General features: G+C 39.1%; 1 protein-coding gene across 2 annotated transcripts in view; it reads right to left on the bottom strand.

The window, feature by feature from the left end:
- Positions 1-1166: 1166 nt before the first annotated feature.
- The window catches only part of TSGA10 (testis specific 10), a 158095-nt gene continuing 139862 nt past the window's right edge, over positions 1167-19399 (bottom strand). For both annotated transcript variants that reach the window (XM_055242362.2, XM_063617621.1), the window contains one exon: positions 1167-2134. In XM_055242362.2, coding sequence (XP_055098337.1) covers positions 2110-2134 — 25 coding nt within the window. In that variant the 3' untranslated portion in view covers positions 1167-2109. The remainder of the gene's footprint in view (positions 2135-19399) is intronic.

The following is a 19399-nucleotide window of genomic DNA, read 5'->3' as shown; positions in this document are numbered from 1 at the left end:
CTGTAATAAGGGAGATGAATTCTAATAGTAATAATATACTAAAGATCAAAAAGATAACACCTGCTCCTTTTGAAACTATAACTTATGAACTTCAGAATGGAGCCTCGTGTCAATGCCTCACTCCTACTTCCAACAGAAAGTTGCATGATGTCTCAGATAAACCAAAGAAAAGACAGAGTTCTGGTGGTGCCTGGAATTTCAAAATAGGGTTTATATACAACAAATTTTAGATTTAAATTATTCAGAGGGTTAACAATTCTTTTTTCACAAACACCCTTACTTTAGCAGGAGCAGGTGTTTTATATTGAACATGATATTCGAAAGCTGAGAACTCTTTTTCAGGAGATTTCCTTGTCATCCAAGGAAGAATATGTTTGGTATAGTTTCATATATCGTGTTTACATTACACAGTCTCTACCATAGCAACAGGCTATTAAATATTTATATCAAGCAATTAGAATCTCATTTAAAACAACAAATGTTCTTGAATATTATCAAAACAAAAATCTTTTCTTTGAAATTTTAATGTAGAATGCAGATGAGTTTTCTCCTTCCTTTAGATAATGGTGGTCCTTTACACTTACCATATAATTGTCCCTTTGAATGTTCTGTAATTAATGGCACAAGGCAAGTAAAGCATACTTTCAATCAAACATGGAAATATTTTCTTACATACTTCATTCCTGCTTCCCTCATGCTCCCTTCCCACATACTGCCCTCCACATGTAACATGTATTAAGTGCATATGACAGTAACATTCAGCTCTTTATCAGCTCTTCTAGGTGGATAGATTAAAGTTAATGTGATGATCTAGTGCTAAGGTCATTGAGTCACCCAAGAAAGATGAATTTTTCATGTTTATCAACATCTTATTTAATAATAGCAAGGACAACTTTTTGCATATTATTTTTTAAAATGCTTATAAAAGGGCATTTTACTTTAAATTATTAATTCTTTAACCAATCTGTAATTAATGTCTTAAACTAGATGACTGAACCTGAAGGTTTTAAAAAAATCAAACTACAGTGAATATGTAGCATGAAATTATAGTAAAATATCAGCATGCTAGTGATTAAACAAAACCTAAATCAGAGCACTTTCCTACATCACTATAGTCATATTGAATAGTGACCATATAAAATGAGAAATTGTCTACATCATATGAATACTATTAATGACAAGCCTTTTTTTATTAAAATGGCAAGAATACAAATAGCTTATATCAGTAAAATACAGTAGCATTCAGGCTCTAATATGAACATTACATCAAATGTACCTATGGATAGATAAGGTTTAAGAGATTTAGGAAATTGGGAGAGGAAGGAAACATCACTTTTCTTGTTCCTCTAGATTACAGACAGCTGCCACAGACAATAAAATAAAATGGCAATTAAGTTGATTGCAGTACTTGAAAGAAAACTTATTAAAAATACAGATTTTTAATAAAATCTTACATTCTTGACAGATATATCATCATCTACCTTTCTAAAAACAGTAGTAGTAAACACAGTTGTAGAAAATGTATGTTACTTAGTCTTTGAGTGGTACAATACTATAGATTTTAAAACCTGACAACACTCCTACTTTCTGCTGCTTCAATCTCAGATTATGGCATGGAATTTATGTAAGGTTGGTTCCAAAATGGAATATCAGATCCCAGGCCAGTATCAGTAAGTTGTACCCATTTTGGCATAGATTTTCCAGCCATGAAAACACAAATCACAAAGAAAAAAAATTAACCAACCAATTATTTGAGATACCAAGAAAGGGAAGGAAATCAGTTTTGTAAAAACATGTTTCCCTGTTTTAATAAGCTTCTTTATTTACTGCGGATAGTGAACATAACAGTGTTCAATAGTGAAGTAAGCAGATTTTACACTCACTATCACTGCATGGATAGAAAGAGCCATATGCATTTTTGTTTTTATAAGTCATCTCAGATCACTGCAACATGGCACATTAGAACAGAGATTCAGAGACACAAAGTTAATAAACATATTTAACATTGCCAAGCATTTAAAAGATAAATGCACTCATGTAGCAAAAAAAAAAAAAAAATCAGTTTGTAACTTTGATCTTTCTCAGGGATGTGAAGAATCATTTCAGGTGTCAGAAATCTCTGTAGCTAAGATTCCTATAAGAGAAAAAATCATGCTGATTAATATTTTTAATTCAACTTTTTCAACATGTGTAACAAATGTATTCTAGTAGGTGTATCACTTCAGCAAAATGTAAGATTTTTCTTCATTTCTATGAAGGAAAACAAAAAACAATATATTTTTTCACTCAGTTTTCACAAATTGTGGTACATTCATACCATGGAATACTATTCAACAATAAATAGGAATGAACTATTGATACTTACAGCAGCTTGGATGGATCTCACGGGCATTATGCTGAATGAGAAAAGTCAGTCTCAAAAGGTTTATCTCAAAATGACAGAATTATAGAGATGGAGAAGAAAGTAGTGTTTCCCAGGAGACAGGGAGATGAACAAGGGCAGGGCTACAACTATAAATAGACATAATGAGGGAGTGAATTCTTTGATGCTGATGGAACAACTTCGCATCTTGATCATAGTGGTGCTGTGTGTGGATTGTAAAAAATATATATATACACATACAAACAAATGAGTGCATCTAAAAACTAGTGAAATCTGAATAAGGCCTGTAAACTAGTTAATCACATTGTGCTAATGTCAATACCCCAGTTTGTAAGACATTCCATTATAGAAGCTGGGGTAAGGATATGTGGGACTGTCTGTACTATTTTTGCAACTACCTGTGAGACTATAATCATTCTATTTTTATTTTTTAATTACTATTTTTTGAGACAGAGTCTCACTCTGTCGCCCAGGCTGAAGTGCAGTGACATGATCTCAGCTTACTGCAACCTCTGCCTCCCAGGTTCAAGCAAATCTCACGCCTCAGCCTCCTCAGTAGTTGGGATTACAGACGTGCACCACCATGCCCAGCTAATTTTTCTATTCTTAGTAGAGATGGGGTTTTGCCATGTTGGCCAGGCTGGTCTCAAACTCCTGGCCTCAAATGATCCTCCCGCTTCAGCCTCCCAAAGTGCTGGGATTACAGTCAGGAGCCACTGCGTCTGGCCAAGACTATAATCATTAAAAAAATACCTGTGGTACATCTATACGATGGAATACTACTCAGCAGTTAAAAGGAATATGTGACAACTACTAATACATGCAACAACCTGGATAAATCTGAAATATATTATGCTGAGTGAAAGTCAACCACTAGAGGCTGCATACTGTATGATTCCATTTCTATGACAACCTGGGAAAGGCAAAACTAGAGAGGCAGGAAACAGAGCAGTGGTTAGAGGAGAGTAAATTTAGTGTGATGTCTGTTGTCTAGATAATAGGTGCCAGTCAAAGGACACCATTTGAAACTGATAGTAAAAGGTTAAGTGAGAAAAAAGGTGATTAAGGGCATTGTTAATCATATTAATAGAAAGGTAACAACTAAAATAAAATAAACTCTTCATAAAAGCCAAAAGAAATTTGTTAAGAAGCAAAGAAGACTGATCAAATGAAGAAATACAACAAATGTCACACAGTACAGAAAGTAATTATAACTATTGATGTGACATAACAGTCATATCAATAATGTAAAAGATTTTAACTCATCTATTTTATTTATACTGTTCTATTCTATTTTTGAGACAGGGTCTCATTCTGTTGCCCAGGCTAGAATGCAGTGGCACGATTATGGCTCACTGCAGCCATGACCATCCAGGCTCAGTTGATCCTCTTACCTCAGCCTACCAAGTAGCTAGAAATACAGGCACATGCCACCACATCTGGCTAATTTTTTTTTTTTTTTGTATTTTTAGTAGAGATGGGGTTTCACCATTGCCCAGGCTGGTCTCTAACTCCTGGGCTCAAGCGATCTGTCTGCCTCAGTCTCCCAAAGTGCTAGGATTACAGGTGTGAGCAACCATGCCCAGTGTAACTCACCTATTTTTAAAAAAGATTTTCAAAATGGCTGGGTGTGGTGGCTCATACCTGTAATCCTAGCACTTTGGGAGGCCGAGGCGAGTGGATTACCTGAGGTCAAGAGTTTGAGACCAGCCTGGCCAACATGGTGAAACCCTGTCTCTACTAAAAATACAAAAACTAGGTCAGGTGTGGTGGCTCATGCCTGTAATCCCAGCACTTTGGGAGGCCAAGGCAGGTGGATCACCTGAGGTCAGGAGTTTGAGACCACCCTGCCCAACATGGCAAAACCCCATCTCTACTAGAAATACAAAAATGAGCTGTATGTAGTGATGGACACCTGTAATCCCAGCTACTCAGGGAGGCTGAGGCAGGTGAATTTCTTGGACCTGGGAGGTGGAGGTTGCAGGGAGCTGAGATCCTGCCATTGCACTCCAGTCTGGGGGACAAGAGTAAAACTCTGACTTAAAAAAAAAAAAAGGCGGGGGGGGTCATTCCAAGATGGTCGAATAGGAACAGCTCCAGTCCACAGCTCCCAGTGTAAGCAATGCAGAAGACGGGAGATTTCTGCATTTCCAAGTGAGGTATGGGGTTCATCTCACTGGGACTTGTTGGATGGTGGGTGCGGCCCACAGAGTGTGAACCAAAGCAAGGCGGGGCATCACCTCACCCAGGGAAGCACAAGGGGTCAGGGAATTCCCTCTCCTAGCGCTCGGGTCACTCCCGCCCTAATACCGCGCTTTTCCAATGGTCTTTGCAAACGGCACACTAGGAGATTATATCCCATGCCTGGCTCGGTGGGTCCCACACCCATGGAGCCTTGCTCACTGCTAGCACAGCAGTCCAAGATCGAACTGTAAGGCGGCAGCGAGGCTGGGAGAGGGGCGTCCACCATTGCTGAGGCTTGACTTGGTAAACAAAGCGGCCCGGAAGCTCGAACTGAGTGGAGCCCACCGCAGCTCAGTGAGGCCTGCCTGCCTCTGTAGACTTCACCTCTGGGGGCAGGGCATAGCTGAACAAAAGGCAGCAGAAACTTCTGCAGACTTAAACATCCCTGTCTGACAGCTTTGAAGAGAGCAGTGGTTCTCCCAGCACGGAGTTTGAGATCTGAGAATGGACAGACTGCCTCCTCAAGTGGGTCCCTGACCCCCTAGTAGCCTAACTGGGAGACACCTCTCAGTAGAGGCAAACTGACACCTCATACAGCCAGGTGCCCCTCTGAGACGAAGCTTCCAGAGGAAGGATCAGGCAGCAATATTTACTGTTCCCGCTGGTAATACCCAGGCAAACAAGATCTGGAGTGATTGGACCTCCAGCAAACTCCAACAGACCTGCAGCTGAGGGTCCTGACTGTTAGGAGGAAAACTAACAAACAGAAAGGAATAGCATCAACATCAACAAAAAGGACGCCCACACCAAAACCCCATCTGTAGGTCACCAACATCAAAGACCAAAGGTAGATAAAACCACAAAGATGGGGAGAAACCAGAGCAGAAAAGCTGAAAATTCCAAAAATCAGAGTATCTCTTCTCCAAAGGAACGCAGCTCCTCACCAGCAATGGAACAAAGCTGGACAGAGAATGACTTTGACGAGTTGACAGAAGTAGGCTTCAGAGGATCGGTAATAACAAACTTCTCCGAGCTAAAGGAGGATGTTTGAACCCATTGCAAAGAAGCTAAAAACCTTAAAAAAAAGATTAGACAAATGGCTAACTAAAATAAACAGCATAGAGAAGACCTTAAATGACCTGATGGAGCTAAAAACCATGGCATGAAAACTACATGACGCATGCACAAGCTTCAGTAGCCAATTCGATTAAGTGGAAGAAAGGCTATCAGTGATTGAAGATCAAAGGAATGAAATTAAGTGAGAAGAGAAGTTTAGAGAAAAAAGAGTAAAAAGAAACAAACAAAGCCTCCAAGAAATATGGGAATATGTGAAAAGACCAAATCTATGTTTGATTGGTGTACCTGAAAGTGATGGGGAGAATGGAACCAAGTTGGAAAACAGTCTTCAGGATATTATCCAGGAGAACTTCCCCAACCTAGCATGGCAGGCCAACATTCAAATTCAGGAAATACAGAGAACACCACAAAGATACTCCTCGAGAAGAGCAACCCTAAGACACATAATCGTCAGATTCACCAAGGTTGAAACGAAGGAAAAAATGTTAAGGGCAGCCAGAGAGAAAGGTCAGGTTACCCACAAAGGGAAGCCCATCAGACTAACAGAGGATCTCTCGGCAGAAACTCCACAAGCCAGAAGACAGTGGGGGCCAATATTCAATATTCTTAAAGAAAAGAATTTTCAACCCAGAATTTCATATCCAGCCAAACTAAGCTTCATAAGTGAAGGATAAATAAAATACTTTACAGACAAGCAAATGCTGAGAGATTTTGTCACCACCAGGCCTGCCTTACAAGAGCTCCTGAAGGAAGCACTAAACATGGAAGGGAACAACCAGTACCAGCCACTGCAAAAACATGCCAAATTGTAAAGACCATTGATGCTAGGAAGAAACTGCATCAACTAATGAGCAAAATAACCAGATAACATCATAATGACAGGATCAAATTCACACATGACAATATTAACCTTAAATGTAAATGGGCTAAATGCCCCAATTAAAAGACACAGGACTGGCAAATTGGATAAAGAGTCAAGAACCATCAGTGTGCTATATTCAGGAGACCCATCTCACGTGCAGAGACACACATGGGCTCAAAATAAAGGGATGGAGGAAGATCTACCAAGCAAATGGAAAACAAACAAAAAACAAGCAGGGGTTGCGATTCTAGTCTCTGATAAAACAAACTTTTTTTTTTTTTTTAAGATGGAGTCTCACTCTGTCGCCCAGGCTGGAGTGCAGTGGTGTGATCTCGGCTCACTGCAACCTCTGCCTCCCAGGTTCAAGCAGTTCTCTGCCTCAGCCTCCTGAGTAGCTGAGATTATAGGCAAGTGCCACCATGCCCGGCTAATTTTTGTATTTTTAGTAGAGACAGGGTTTCACCATCTTGGCCAGGCTGGTCTTGGAACTCCTGACCTTGTGATCCACCTGCCTCGGCCTCCCAAAGTGCTGGGATTACAGGCACGAGCCACTGCGCCTTGCCTAAAACAGACTTTAAACCAACAAAGATCAAAAGAGACAAAGAAGGCCATTACATAATGGTAAAGGGATCAATTCAACAAGAAGAGCTAACTATCCTAAATATATATGTACCCAATCAATACAAGAGCACCAAGATTCATAAAGCAAGTCCTTACAGACCTACAAAGAGACTTACACTCCCACACAATAATAATAGGAGACTTTAACACCCCACTGTCAGCATTAGACAGATCAACGTGACAAAGTTAACAAGGATATCCAGGACTGGAACTCAGCTCTGCACCAAGTGGACCTAATAGACATCTACAGAACTCTCTGCCCCAAACCAAGAGAATATACATTCTTCTCAGCACCGCATCACACTTATTCCAAAATTGACCACATAGTTGGAAGTAAAGCACTCCTCAGCAAATGTAAAAGAACAGAAATTATAACAAACTGTCTCATACCACAGTGCAATCAGTCAAATTAGAACTCAGGATTAAGAAACTGACTCAAAACCGCACAACTACATGGAAACTGAACAATATGCTCCTGAATGACTACTGGGTAAATAACGAAATGAAGGCAGAAAGATGTTCTTTGAAACACATGAGAACAAAGACACAACATACCAGAAACTCTGGGAGACATTTAAAGCAGTGTGTAGAGGGAAATTTATAGAACTAAATGCCGACAAGAGAAAGCAGGAAAGATCTAAAATTGACACCCTAACATCACAATTAAAAGAACTAGAGAAGCAAGAGCAAATACATACAAAAGCTAGCAGAAGACAAGAAGTAACTAAGATCAGAGCGGAACTGAATGAGATAGAGACACAAAAAACCCTTCAAAAAATCAATGAATCCAGAAGCTGGTTTTTTGAAAAGATCAACAAAATTGATAGACTGCTAGCAAGACTAACAAAGAAGAAAAGAGAGAAGAATCAAATAGATGGAATAAAAAATGATAAAGGGGATATCACCACCGATCCCACGGAAATGCAAAGTACCATCAGAGAATATTATAAACACCTCTATACAAATAAACTAGAAAACCTAGAAGAAATGGATAAATTCCTGCACACATACACCCTCCCAAGACTAAATCAGGAAGAAGTTGAATCCCTGATTAGACCAAAAACAGGCTCTGAAATTGAGGCAGTAATTAATAGCCTACCAACCAAAAAAAGTCCAGAACCAGACAGATTCACAGCTGAATTCTACCAGAGGTACAAAGAGGAGCTGGTACCATTCCTTCTGAAACTATTCCAATCAACAGAAAAAGAGGGAATCCTCCCCAACTCATTTTATGAAGCCAATGTCATCCTGATACCAAAGCCTGGCAGAGACACAACAAAAAAGGAGAATTTTAGACCAATATCCCTGATAAACATCGATGCAAAAATCCTCAATAAAATACTGGCAAATCGAATCCAGCAGCACATCAAAAAGCTCATCCAACATGATCAAGTTGGCTTCATCCCTGGGATGCAAGACTGGTTCAACATACACAAATCAATAAATGTAATCCATCATATAAACAGAACCAAAGACAACAATCACATGAGTATCTCAATAGATGCAAAGGCCTTTAACAAAATTCAACAGCCCTTCATGCCAAAAACTCTCAATAAACTAGGTATGATGGGATGTATCTCAAAATAATAAGGGCTATTTATGACAAACCCACAGACAATATCATAATGAATGGGCAAAAACTGGAAGCATTCCCTTTGAAAACTGGCACAAGACAGGGATGCCCTCTCTCACCACTCCCATTCAACATAGTGTTGGAAGTTCTGGCCAGGGCAATCAGGCAGGAGAAAGAAATAAAGAGTATTCAATTAGGAAAAGAGGAAGTCAAATTGGCCCTGTTTGCAGATGACATGATTGTATGTTTAGAAAACCCCATCGTCTCAGCCCAAAATCTCCTTCAGCGAAGTCTCAGGATACAAAATCAATGTACAAAAATCACAAGCATTCTTATACACCAACAAAAGACAAACAGAGAGCCAAATCATGCGGGAACTCCCATTCACAATTGCTTCAAAGAGAATAAAATACCTAGGAATCCAACTTACAAGGGATGTGAAGGACCTCTTCAACGAGAACTACAAACCACTGCTCAACGAAATAAAAGAAGATACAAACAAATGGAAGCACATTCCATGCTCATGGGTCGGAAGAATCAATATCATGAAAATGGCCATACTGCCCAAGGTAATTTATAGATTGAATGCCATCCCCATCAAGTTACCAATGACTTTCTTCACAGAATTGGAAAAAACTACTTTAAAGTTCATATGGAACCAAAAAAGAGCCTGCATTGCCAAGACAATCCTAAGCCAAAAGAACAAAGCTGGAGGCATCATGCTACCTGACTTCAAACTATACTACAAGGCTACAGTAACCAAAGCAGCATGGTACTGGTACCAAAACAGAGATATATATCAATGGAACAGAACAGAGCCCTCAGAAATAATACCACACATCTACAACCATCTAATCTTTGACAAACCTGACAAAAACAAGCAATGGGGAAAGGATTCCCTATTTAATAAATGGTGCTGGGAAAACTGGCTACCCATATGGAGAAAGCTGAAACTGGATCCCTTCCTTAAACCTTATACAAAAATTAATTCAAGATGGATTAAAGACTTACATGTTAGACCTAAAACCATAAAAACCCTAGAAGAAAACCTAGGCAATACCATTCAGGACATAGGCATGGACAAGGACCTCATGACTAAAACACCAAAAGCAATGGTAACAAAAGCCAAAATAGACAAATGAGATCTAATTAAACTAAAGAGCTTCTGCACAGCAAAAGAAACTACCATCAGAGTGAACAGGCAACCTACAGAATGGGAGAAAATTTTTGCAATCTACCCATCTGACAAAGGGCTAATATCCAGAATCTACAAAGAACTTAAACAAATTTACAAGAAAAAAATCAAACAACTCCATCAAAAAGTGGGCAAAGGATATGAACAGACATTTCTCAAAAGAAGACATTTATGCAGCCAAAAAACACATGCAAAAATGCTCATCATCACTGGCCATCAGAGAAATGCAAATCAAAACCACAATGAGATACCATTTCACACCAGTTAGAATGGCGATCATTAAAAAGTCAGGAAACAACAGGTGCTGGAGAGGATGTGGAGAAATAGGAACCCTTTTACACACGGTGGGAGTGTAAACTAGTTCAACCATTGTGGAAGTCAGTGTGGTGATTCCTCAAGGATCTAGAACTAGAAATACCATTTGACCCAGCCATCCCATTACTGGGTATATACCCAAAGGATTATAAATCATGCTGCTATAAAGACACATGCACACGTATGTTTATCGCGGCACTATTCACAATAGCAAAGACTTGGAACCAACCCAAAAGTCCATCAATGATAGACTGGATTAAGAAAACGTGGCACATATACACCATGGAATACTATGCAGCCATAAAAAAGGATGAGTTCATGTCCTTTGTAGGGACATGGATGAAGCTGGAAACCATCATTCTGAGCAAACTATCACAAGGACAGAAAACCAAACACCACATGTTCTCACTCATAAGTGGGAATTGAACAATGAGAACACCTGGACACAGGATGGGAAACATCACACACCAGGGCCTGTCATGGGGTGGGGGGAGGGGAGAGGGGAAGCATTAGGAGACATACCTAATGTAAATGATGAGTTAATGGGTGCAGCACACCAACATGGCACATGTATACATATGTAACAAACCTGCACATTGTGCACATGCACCCTAGAACTTAAAGTATAATAATAAATTATAAAAAAGAGTGTAAATTTCTCAAAAAAATTCACAATGACCCATAAAGCAAAACTCAAATCCATACTGTATATAAGAGATATACTTAAAACGTAGTTACTCAAAAAAGTTAAAAATAAAAATATTTACCATGTAAATAGAAACAACAAGAAAATAGGAGTGGCAACTCTAATACCAGACCAAGTAGAGTCCAGCAAAAGAAAAAAATCTAAATGCATAGGAAAAGGACACTTTATAAAAGCCACATTCCATGATGAAGAGTGACAGTTCAGAACATCAATGCAACAAATAAAACAGCAAACCACCTATATAAAGCAAAATTTAGAGGATATGGAAAAAGAAATTAAAACATACTAATAATAGGAGACTTTAGAACACCACTCTTGATATAAAACAGGTCAGATGAACAAATATTAAACAGTCATATAAAAGATCTACAAAAAATGAAAAAGTGGAGGTATTTACACCAGAAATTGGCAAGAGCTACAGATCAGGGCCTCCCCCTCCTCTCCTCTGGAAAGCCAGTTTACCAGCACACCACTGAGCTATCCCTATAGAATTAAAAATACCACATAGCCTCTATAATTAAATAGTGTGGGACTGCATATGAACAGGCAGATCAATGGAATAGAAATAGAAAGTCCAAAAAGAGATCTGAATGACTCGGACAAAGAGTCTTTTAAATCAATGATCTTGCAACTTGATAGTCAGTTGGAAAAAGATAAAATTAGATCCATTTCTCAAACCAAACATAAAATAACTCCAAATGAATCAGATATCTGAATGTAAAAAGTAAAACTATACAAGTACTAAAAGAAAACATTCCTCTACTATCTAGGGAGAGAGAAAGATTTGCTAACTATGAATAGAAATCCAGATGCATTCAAGGAAAAGGTTTAAAATCTGACTACACAGAAATAAAAACTCTTTATAGAGAAACAGGCAATACAGTAAAAGTAAAAGACAAATGACAAAAAAGTGAGAAAATATTTGTAGCATGTATCACCAATAAAGAGATAATTTCTGAAATGTACTAAAAATTTTTTTAACAAAAAGATCTAAAGTCCATTAGAAAAATAGGCAGAAGAAATGAATAGCTAATTCAGAAAAAGAGATATAACAATAGCCCTTAAACCTATGAAAAGATATTCAACTTCACTCACAATATGAGAAATGCAAATTAAAACTACACTGAAATACCATTTCTCATCTACCGCAGTGGCACAAATTCAAAAGCTTGACAGTGTGTTCTATTAGTGAGGCTGTGGGGAAACAGTACTTTCACACATTGCTGAAGGGACTGCAGAATGGAGGGGAATGTGGCACTGTCTAACAAAACTACATGTGTATTTACCCATTGACCCAGCAATCCCACTTCTAGGAATTTATTCTGAAGATACTGCAACAACATGAAAATATATATGGACAAGATTATTCATTACAGCCTTGTTTGTAATTGCAAATTATTGGAAACTCCCTAAATGTCCAAGTTTAGGAGGTGGGTTGCATAACTATGGTACATCCATACACTGGAGTAGTGTGCACCTGAAAAAAAGGAATAAGGAGAATCTCTATGAATCAATATGGAGAGATTTCCAGGAGATAGTGTTAAGTGAGAAAAGCAAAGTGCAAAGAAGCATGCTACTTTTTGCATAAACAAAGAAAGATATGTATCTGTGTATCATTAGCATAAAACCACAAAGAAAGGGGGTGGAGGCATGGCTGATGGGATGGAAGGCATAAAGAGAAAGTGACACTTCTCTTAGTATTATTTTTTGCAGAGTGTTGACCTTTAAAAGCATGCTAATCTACATATTCAAAAATAAAATTAAGTTGAGGAAAAAACTGGGAAGTGGAAGTATGAAAAATGAAAGCAAATTGAAACAAATTAATCCAATGTTACTTGCAATGAATACCATGAACAAAATAAAAGATGGAAAAAAATTAATCCAAACAAGTTACAAACTCAGTATTTAACTATATGCTCTCAAGACTTGGGCAAGGCAGTGTACAGGTGTAAGAAGGAAGAACTGCAAACAAATTCTGAGCTTTTAAAAAGCTGGCCTGTTCAGGAGATCGAGACCATCCTGGCTAACACGGTGAAACCCCGTCTCTACTAAAAATACAAAAAATTAGCCGGGTGTGGTGGCGGGTGCCTGTAGTCCCAGCTACTCAGGAGGCTGAGGCAGGAGGATGGCGTGAACCCAGGAGGAGGAGCTTGCAGTGAGCCGAGATCACGCCACTGTACTCCAGCCTGGGTGACAGAGCAAGACTCTGTCTCAAAAAAAAAAAAAAAAAAAAAAAAAAGTTGGCCTGTTTATTGTGGTGACATCGGTGAAGAAATTTTGAAACTATTGCAGATGCATTCTGGGATTGAGCAAATTAGTAACTACATTGATATTGTTGAGTAAACATGTTAATGTTGAGCCAAGGTTCTCACTGTAGAAGAAAGAACATATATATAAGTAATGGAAGAAAGCAAGGATGAAACCTGTGGGAATGGTTTGGAGTTTTGGTTATATTTTTAAATGAGCCTCTGTGAGTGTGTAAGTGTGTGTGCAAGTGTGTGTGTGTCTGTGAAGAAACATACAAACATATGAGCACATGAGCCACCACATGTGTATATAAGAAAACAAATGGGGTAAAATTTTTTAAATAGTGAGTATGGGTAAAAGGCATGTAGATATTCTTTGTAGTCTTATTTTTGTAACTTTTTGAAAGGTTGAAATTGTTTCCAAATAAAAAGTTTTTATGAAATTTGTGATACATAGAAATATATCTAAAATATTTTCCTCTGAAAAACGAGCTGATTACTTTCCTAGAACATATAAATTTTGTGGTGCTATAATAACCAATGTTTTGTAATTAAATGAAAGACGTTAATGTTGGAGAAATAAAAAGAAAATCAAACTCTTAAAATACAATTTATGGGGCAGATGGAATGTGGCAGATAGGAGACAGGACTAATGTGCAGCTCCCACATGGAAGGACAGAGCAGTGTTAAGAGACTCATACTGTGATCTTTTGCTCCAAGATTCACTGTAGGAATATACCAGGAAAACCAAAAGAATTCACATATCCTTTGAAAGAAGTGGCATGCTGCTGCCAATTCCATGAAACAGGTGAAAAACCGTGAGTTCCCAAAGTGTGAGAGGGAAGAATACCTACCTCTGAACACATGTCCCCACTGGGGAATCTAAAAATCCACATCACGGGAGAAAAATTTAACCTTATCTAGAGATGAAAGGGATTTATGGAGTCACATAAAGTATAAAAGTGGAAGTAGCAGCAGGAAGTGCCTTGCATGCACTATCAGTCTCCAGCTCGAGCCCAGGGAAGCCAGCAATGACTATCACACAGGTGTCCTTGGGAAGGCAGCCAGCAGAACTGGGGAGGGGTCACAGAGTGAAGGAAGCTCCCAACTGAAATTGGTACTGGTATTGACTGGGCACAAATTTTCTTGAGCAGAGTCCAGGGGACGAGTGGAAGCTGCTGCAGATAGGAGCCAGGGCAAGAATAGCCAGACAAGGAAGGGCCAGGTTCAAATGCTTTGCTTGCTTTTTCAGCGGGGTAGCTCATGGCCTGGGGCAAAATCTGAGCAAGGCACTGCAGGAGCGAGGCTGGCCTTGCCAACTACATGGGAGCTGGGCAAGGCCTCTTGCTACTGGCTATTCCCCATTTCTCTGGCAAACTATATGATACAGTAGAGGTGGCCAAGATCCCCTCTATAACATAACCCCATTGGCCTAAGAACCATACCCCCATCCCCCAAGGTGGCTGTGGCAAGCCCTGCCCAAGGAGAGTCTGAGCCCAGACCCACCTAACCCTGCCCCGTCCTAAAGTGATGCATCACTTTCCCGTCACCTCTACTAGAGCAGGTACTGTTATCCATGCTGTTGCCAGGCTGTAGTACAGTGGCGCAATCTTGGCTCACTGCTACCTCTGACACCTGGGTTCAAGCGATTCTCCTGCCTCAGCCTCCCAAGTAGCTGGGATTACAGGAATGTGTCACCTACCTGGCTAATTTTTGTATTTTCAGTACAGACGGGATTTCGCCATGTTGGCCAGGCTGGTCTTGAACTCCTGACTTCAAGTGATCTGCCCGCCTCAGCCTCCCAAAGTGCTGGGATTACAGGCATTAGCCACCATGCCCAGCTGAAGACAGGTCTTTAGAATTAGCCCAATCAGACAAAGACAAAAAAGAATTTTAAAAAATGAACAAATCCTTCAGGAAATTTGGGATTATGTCAAATGGCCAAACCTAAGAATAACTAGTGTTCCTGAGGAAGAAGAGAAATCTAAAAGTTTAGAAAACTTATTTCAGGGAATAATTGAGGAAAATCTCCCTGACCTTGCTAGACCTCCTCCCTGACCTTTAAATGTGCCTCTGCAAGTGTGTGTGTGTGCAAGTGTGTGTGCGTCTGTGAAGAAATATGCAAGCATGTGAGCACATGAGCCACCACATGTGTATATAAGAAAACAAATGGGGTAAAAATTTTTAAATAATGAGTATGGATAAAGGGTTTGGAGATCTAGACCTCTAAACACAAGAAGCTCAAAGAACACCTGGGAAATTCATTGCAAAAAGATCATCACCTAGGCACACAGTCATCAGGATGCCCAAAGTCAAGACAAAGGAAAGAATCTTAAGACCTGTGATACAAAAGCATCAAGATAAACTATAAAGGAAAACCCATCACATTAACACCAGATTTCTCAGCAGAAACCCTACAAGCCAGAAGGGATTGGGGTCCCATCTTTAGCCTTATGAAACAAAATAACTGTCAGCCAAGAATTTTGTATCCAGCAAAACTAAGCTACATAATGAAGGAAAGATAAAGTCATTTTCAGACATGCTGAGAGAATTTGCCACTACTAAACCAGCACTACAAGAACTGTTTAAAGGAGTTCTAAATCTTGAAACAAAACCTCAAAATACATCAAAATAGAAGCTCCTTATGACATAAATCTCACAGGGCCCATAAAACAATAACACAACGGGGGGAAAAAAACACCAAAACAAGGTATTAAGGCAACAACTAATGTGATGAATAGAACAGTACCTAACATCTTAATACTAATGTTGAATGTAAAGAGCCTAAATAGTCCACTTAAAAGATACGGAATGGCAGAATGGATACAAATTCACTGACTAAGTATCTGCTATCTTCAAGAGACTCACCTAACACATAAGGACTCACATAAACTTAAGGTTAAGGGGTGGAAAAAGATATTCCATGTAAATGGAAAGTGAGCAAGAGTAGCTATTCTTATATCAGACAAAACAGACTTTAAAGCAACATCAGTAAAAAAAGAAAAAGAGGGACATTATATAATGATAAAAGGAACAGTCCAAAAGGAAAATATTGCAATTCTAAATATATGTGCACCTAACACTGGAGCTCCCAAATTTAGAAAACAATTACTATTAGACCTAAGAAATGAGATGCACAGCAACACAATAATAGTGGGAGACTTCAATACTCCACTGACAGCACTAGACACGTCATCAATACAGAAAGTCAAAGAAACAATGAACTTAAACTATACCCTAGAACAAATGGACTTAACAGGTATTTACAGAACATTCTACCCAACAACTGCAGAATATAAATTCTTTTCTTCAGCACATGGAACAATCTCCAAGATTGAACATATGATAGGACACAAAACAAGTCTCAATAAATTTAAGAAAATCAGACTTATATGAAGTATCTTCTTTTTTTAATTTATCTTTTGTAATTTTTTTGTCTCATTTTCATTTAGTTCTGCTCTGATCGTTGTTATTTCTTTTCTTCTGCTGGGTTTAGGTATGGTTTGTTCTTGTTTCTCTAGTTCCTTCAGGTGTGACCTTAGAGTGTCTATTTGTGCTCTTTCAGACTTTCTGATGTAGGCACTAAATGCTATGAACTTTTCTCTTAGTACTACTTTTGGTGTACCCCAGAGGTTTTGATAAGTTGTGTTTCACCATTATCTCTCAGTTCAAAGAAGTTTTTAATTTCCATCTTGATTTCATTGTTGACCCAAAGATCATTTAAGATCAGATGATGATGATGATGATGATGATAATAATTATTATTATTAATTTTTTTGAGATGGAATCTTGCTCTGTTGCTCAGGCTGGAGTGCTGTAGCGCAATCTCGGCCACTGCAAGCTCTGCCTCCCGGGTTCACGCCATTCTCCTGCCTCAGCCTCCCAAGTGGCTGGGACTACAGGTGCCCACCACCACGCCCGGCTAATTTTTTGTATTTTTAGTAGAGACGGGTTTTACCGTGTTAGCCAGGATAGTCTCAATCTCCTGATGTCGTGATCCACCCGCCTCAGCCTCCCAAAGTGCTGGGATTACAGGCGTGAGTAACTGCACCCAGCCTGAAGTATCTCCTTAAATCACACTGGAATACAACTGGAAATTACCTCTAAAAGGAACCCCCAAAACTATAAAAATACATGGACATTAAATAATCTGCTCTTGAGGCTGGGTGCGGGGGCTCACGCCTGTAATCCCAGCACTTTCGGAGGTGAAGACAAGCGGATCACTTGAGGTCAGGAGTTCAAAATCAGCCTGGCCAACATGGTGAAACCCTGTCTCTACTAAAAATACAAAAATTAAGGCTGGGCGCAGTGCCTCATGTCTGTAATCCCAGCACTTTGGGAGACTGAGGCAGGCAGATCACCTGAGATCAGGAGTTCAAGACCAGCCTGGCCAACATGGGGAAACCCTGACTCTACTAAAAACGCACAAAAAAATTAGTCAGGCGTGGTAGCGGACATCTGTAATCTCAGCTACTTGGGAGTCTGAGGCACAAGAATTGCTTGAACCTGGGAGGTAGGGGTTGCAGTGAACCGAGATTGTGCCATTGGACTCCAGCCTGGGCATCAGAGCAAGACTCTGTCTCAAAATAAATAAATAAATAAATAAATAAAAATAAAAATAAGCCAGGCATTGTGGCACATGCTGTATTCCCAGCTACTTGGGAGGCTGAGGCAGGAGAACTGCTTGAACCCGGGGAGCAGAGGTTGCAGTGAGCCGAGATCATGCCACTGCACTCCAGCCTGAGCAACAGAGCAAGATTCCATCTCTAAAAAATTAACAATAATTATCATCATCATCATCTGATCTTGAATGATCTCTGGGTCAACAATGAAATCAAGATGGAAATTAAAAACTTCTTTGAACTGAGAGATAATAGTGAAACAACTTATCAAAACCTCTGGGATACACCAAAAGTAGTACTAAGAGAAAAGTTCATAGCATTTAGTGCCTACATCAGAAAGTTTGAAAGAGCACAAATAGACACTCTAAGGTCACACCTGAAGGAACTAGAGAAACAAGAACAAACCAAACCTAAGCAGAAGAAAAGAAATAACAAAGAAAGATCAGAGCAGAACTAAATGAAAATAAGACAAAAAAAATTACAAAAGATAAATCAAACAAAAAGCTGGTTCTTTGAAAAGATAAACAAAATTGATAGATCACTAGTGAGATTAACCAAGAAAAGAAGAGAGAAGATCCAAATTAGCTCAATGAGAAATGAAACGGGAGATATTACAACCAATACCACAGAAATACAAAAGATCATTCGAGGCTACTATGAACACCTTTACACATACAAACTAGAAAATCTAGAGGAGATGGATAAATTCTTGGAGATATACAACTCTCCCAGATTAAATCAGGAAGACATAGAAACTCTGAACAGACCAGTAACACGTAGAGAGATTAAAGCAGTAAGAAAAAAATTGCCAATAAAAAAGTCCAGGACCAGATGGATTCACAGCTGAATTCCATCAGACATTCAAAGAAGAATTGGTACCAATCCTGTAGAACACTATTCCACAAGATAGAGAAAGAGGGAATCCTCCCTAAATCATCCTATGAAGCCAGTATCACCCTAATTCCAAAGCTAGGAAAGGACATAACAAAAAGTGAAAACTATAGACCAATATCCCTGATGAACATAGATGCAGAAGTCCTCAACAGCAAACTTGCTAACTGAAACCAACAGCATATCAAAAAGATAATACACCATGACCAAGTGAGTTGCATACCAGGTATGCAGCAATGGTTTAACATATGCAAGTCAATAAATGTGATAGACCACATAAACAAACTTAAAAACAAAAATCATGTGATCATCTTAATAGATGCAGAAAAAGCATTTGACAAAATCCAGCATCCCTTATGGTCAAAACCCTCAGCAAAACTGCTATAGGAGGGACACACACTTCAAGGTAATAAAAGCTATCTATGACACACCCACAGCCAACATTATACTGAATGGGGACAGTTGAAAGCATTCCTCCTGAGAGCTCGAACAAGACAAGGATGCCCACTTTCATCGCTTCTATTCAACATAGTATCTGAAGTCCTAGACAGAGCAATCAGACAAGAGAAACAAATAAAGGGCACCTAAATCAGTAAAGAGTCAAACTATCACTGTTCACTGATGATATGATCATATACCTAGAAAACCCTACAGACTCATCCAAAAAGCTCCCAGATCTGATAAATGAATTCAGTAAAGTTTCAGGATACAAAATTAATGTGCA

The sequence above is a fragment of the Symphalangus syndactylus genome, chromosome 14 (genome assembly GCF_028878055.3).
Source record: "Symphalangus syndactylus isolate Jambi chromosome 14, NHGRI_mSymSyn1-v2.1_pri, whole genome shotgun sequence".
Classification (NCBI taxonomy): Eukaryota; Metazoa; Chordata; class Mammalia; order Primates; family Hylobatidae; genus Symphalangus; species Symphalangus syndactylus.
This window is presented reverse-complemented; position numbering and strand designations above follow the sequence as displayed.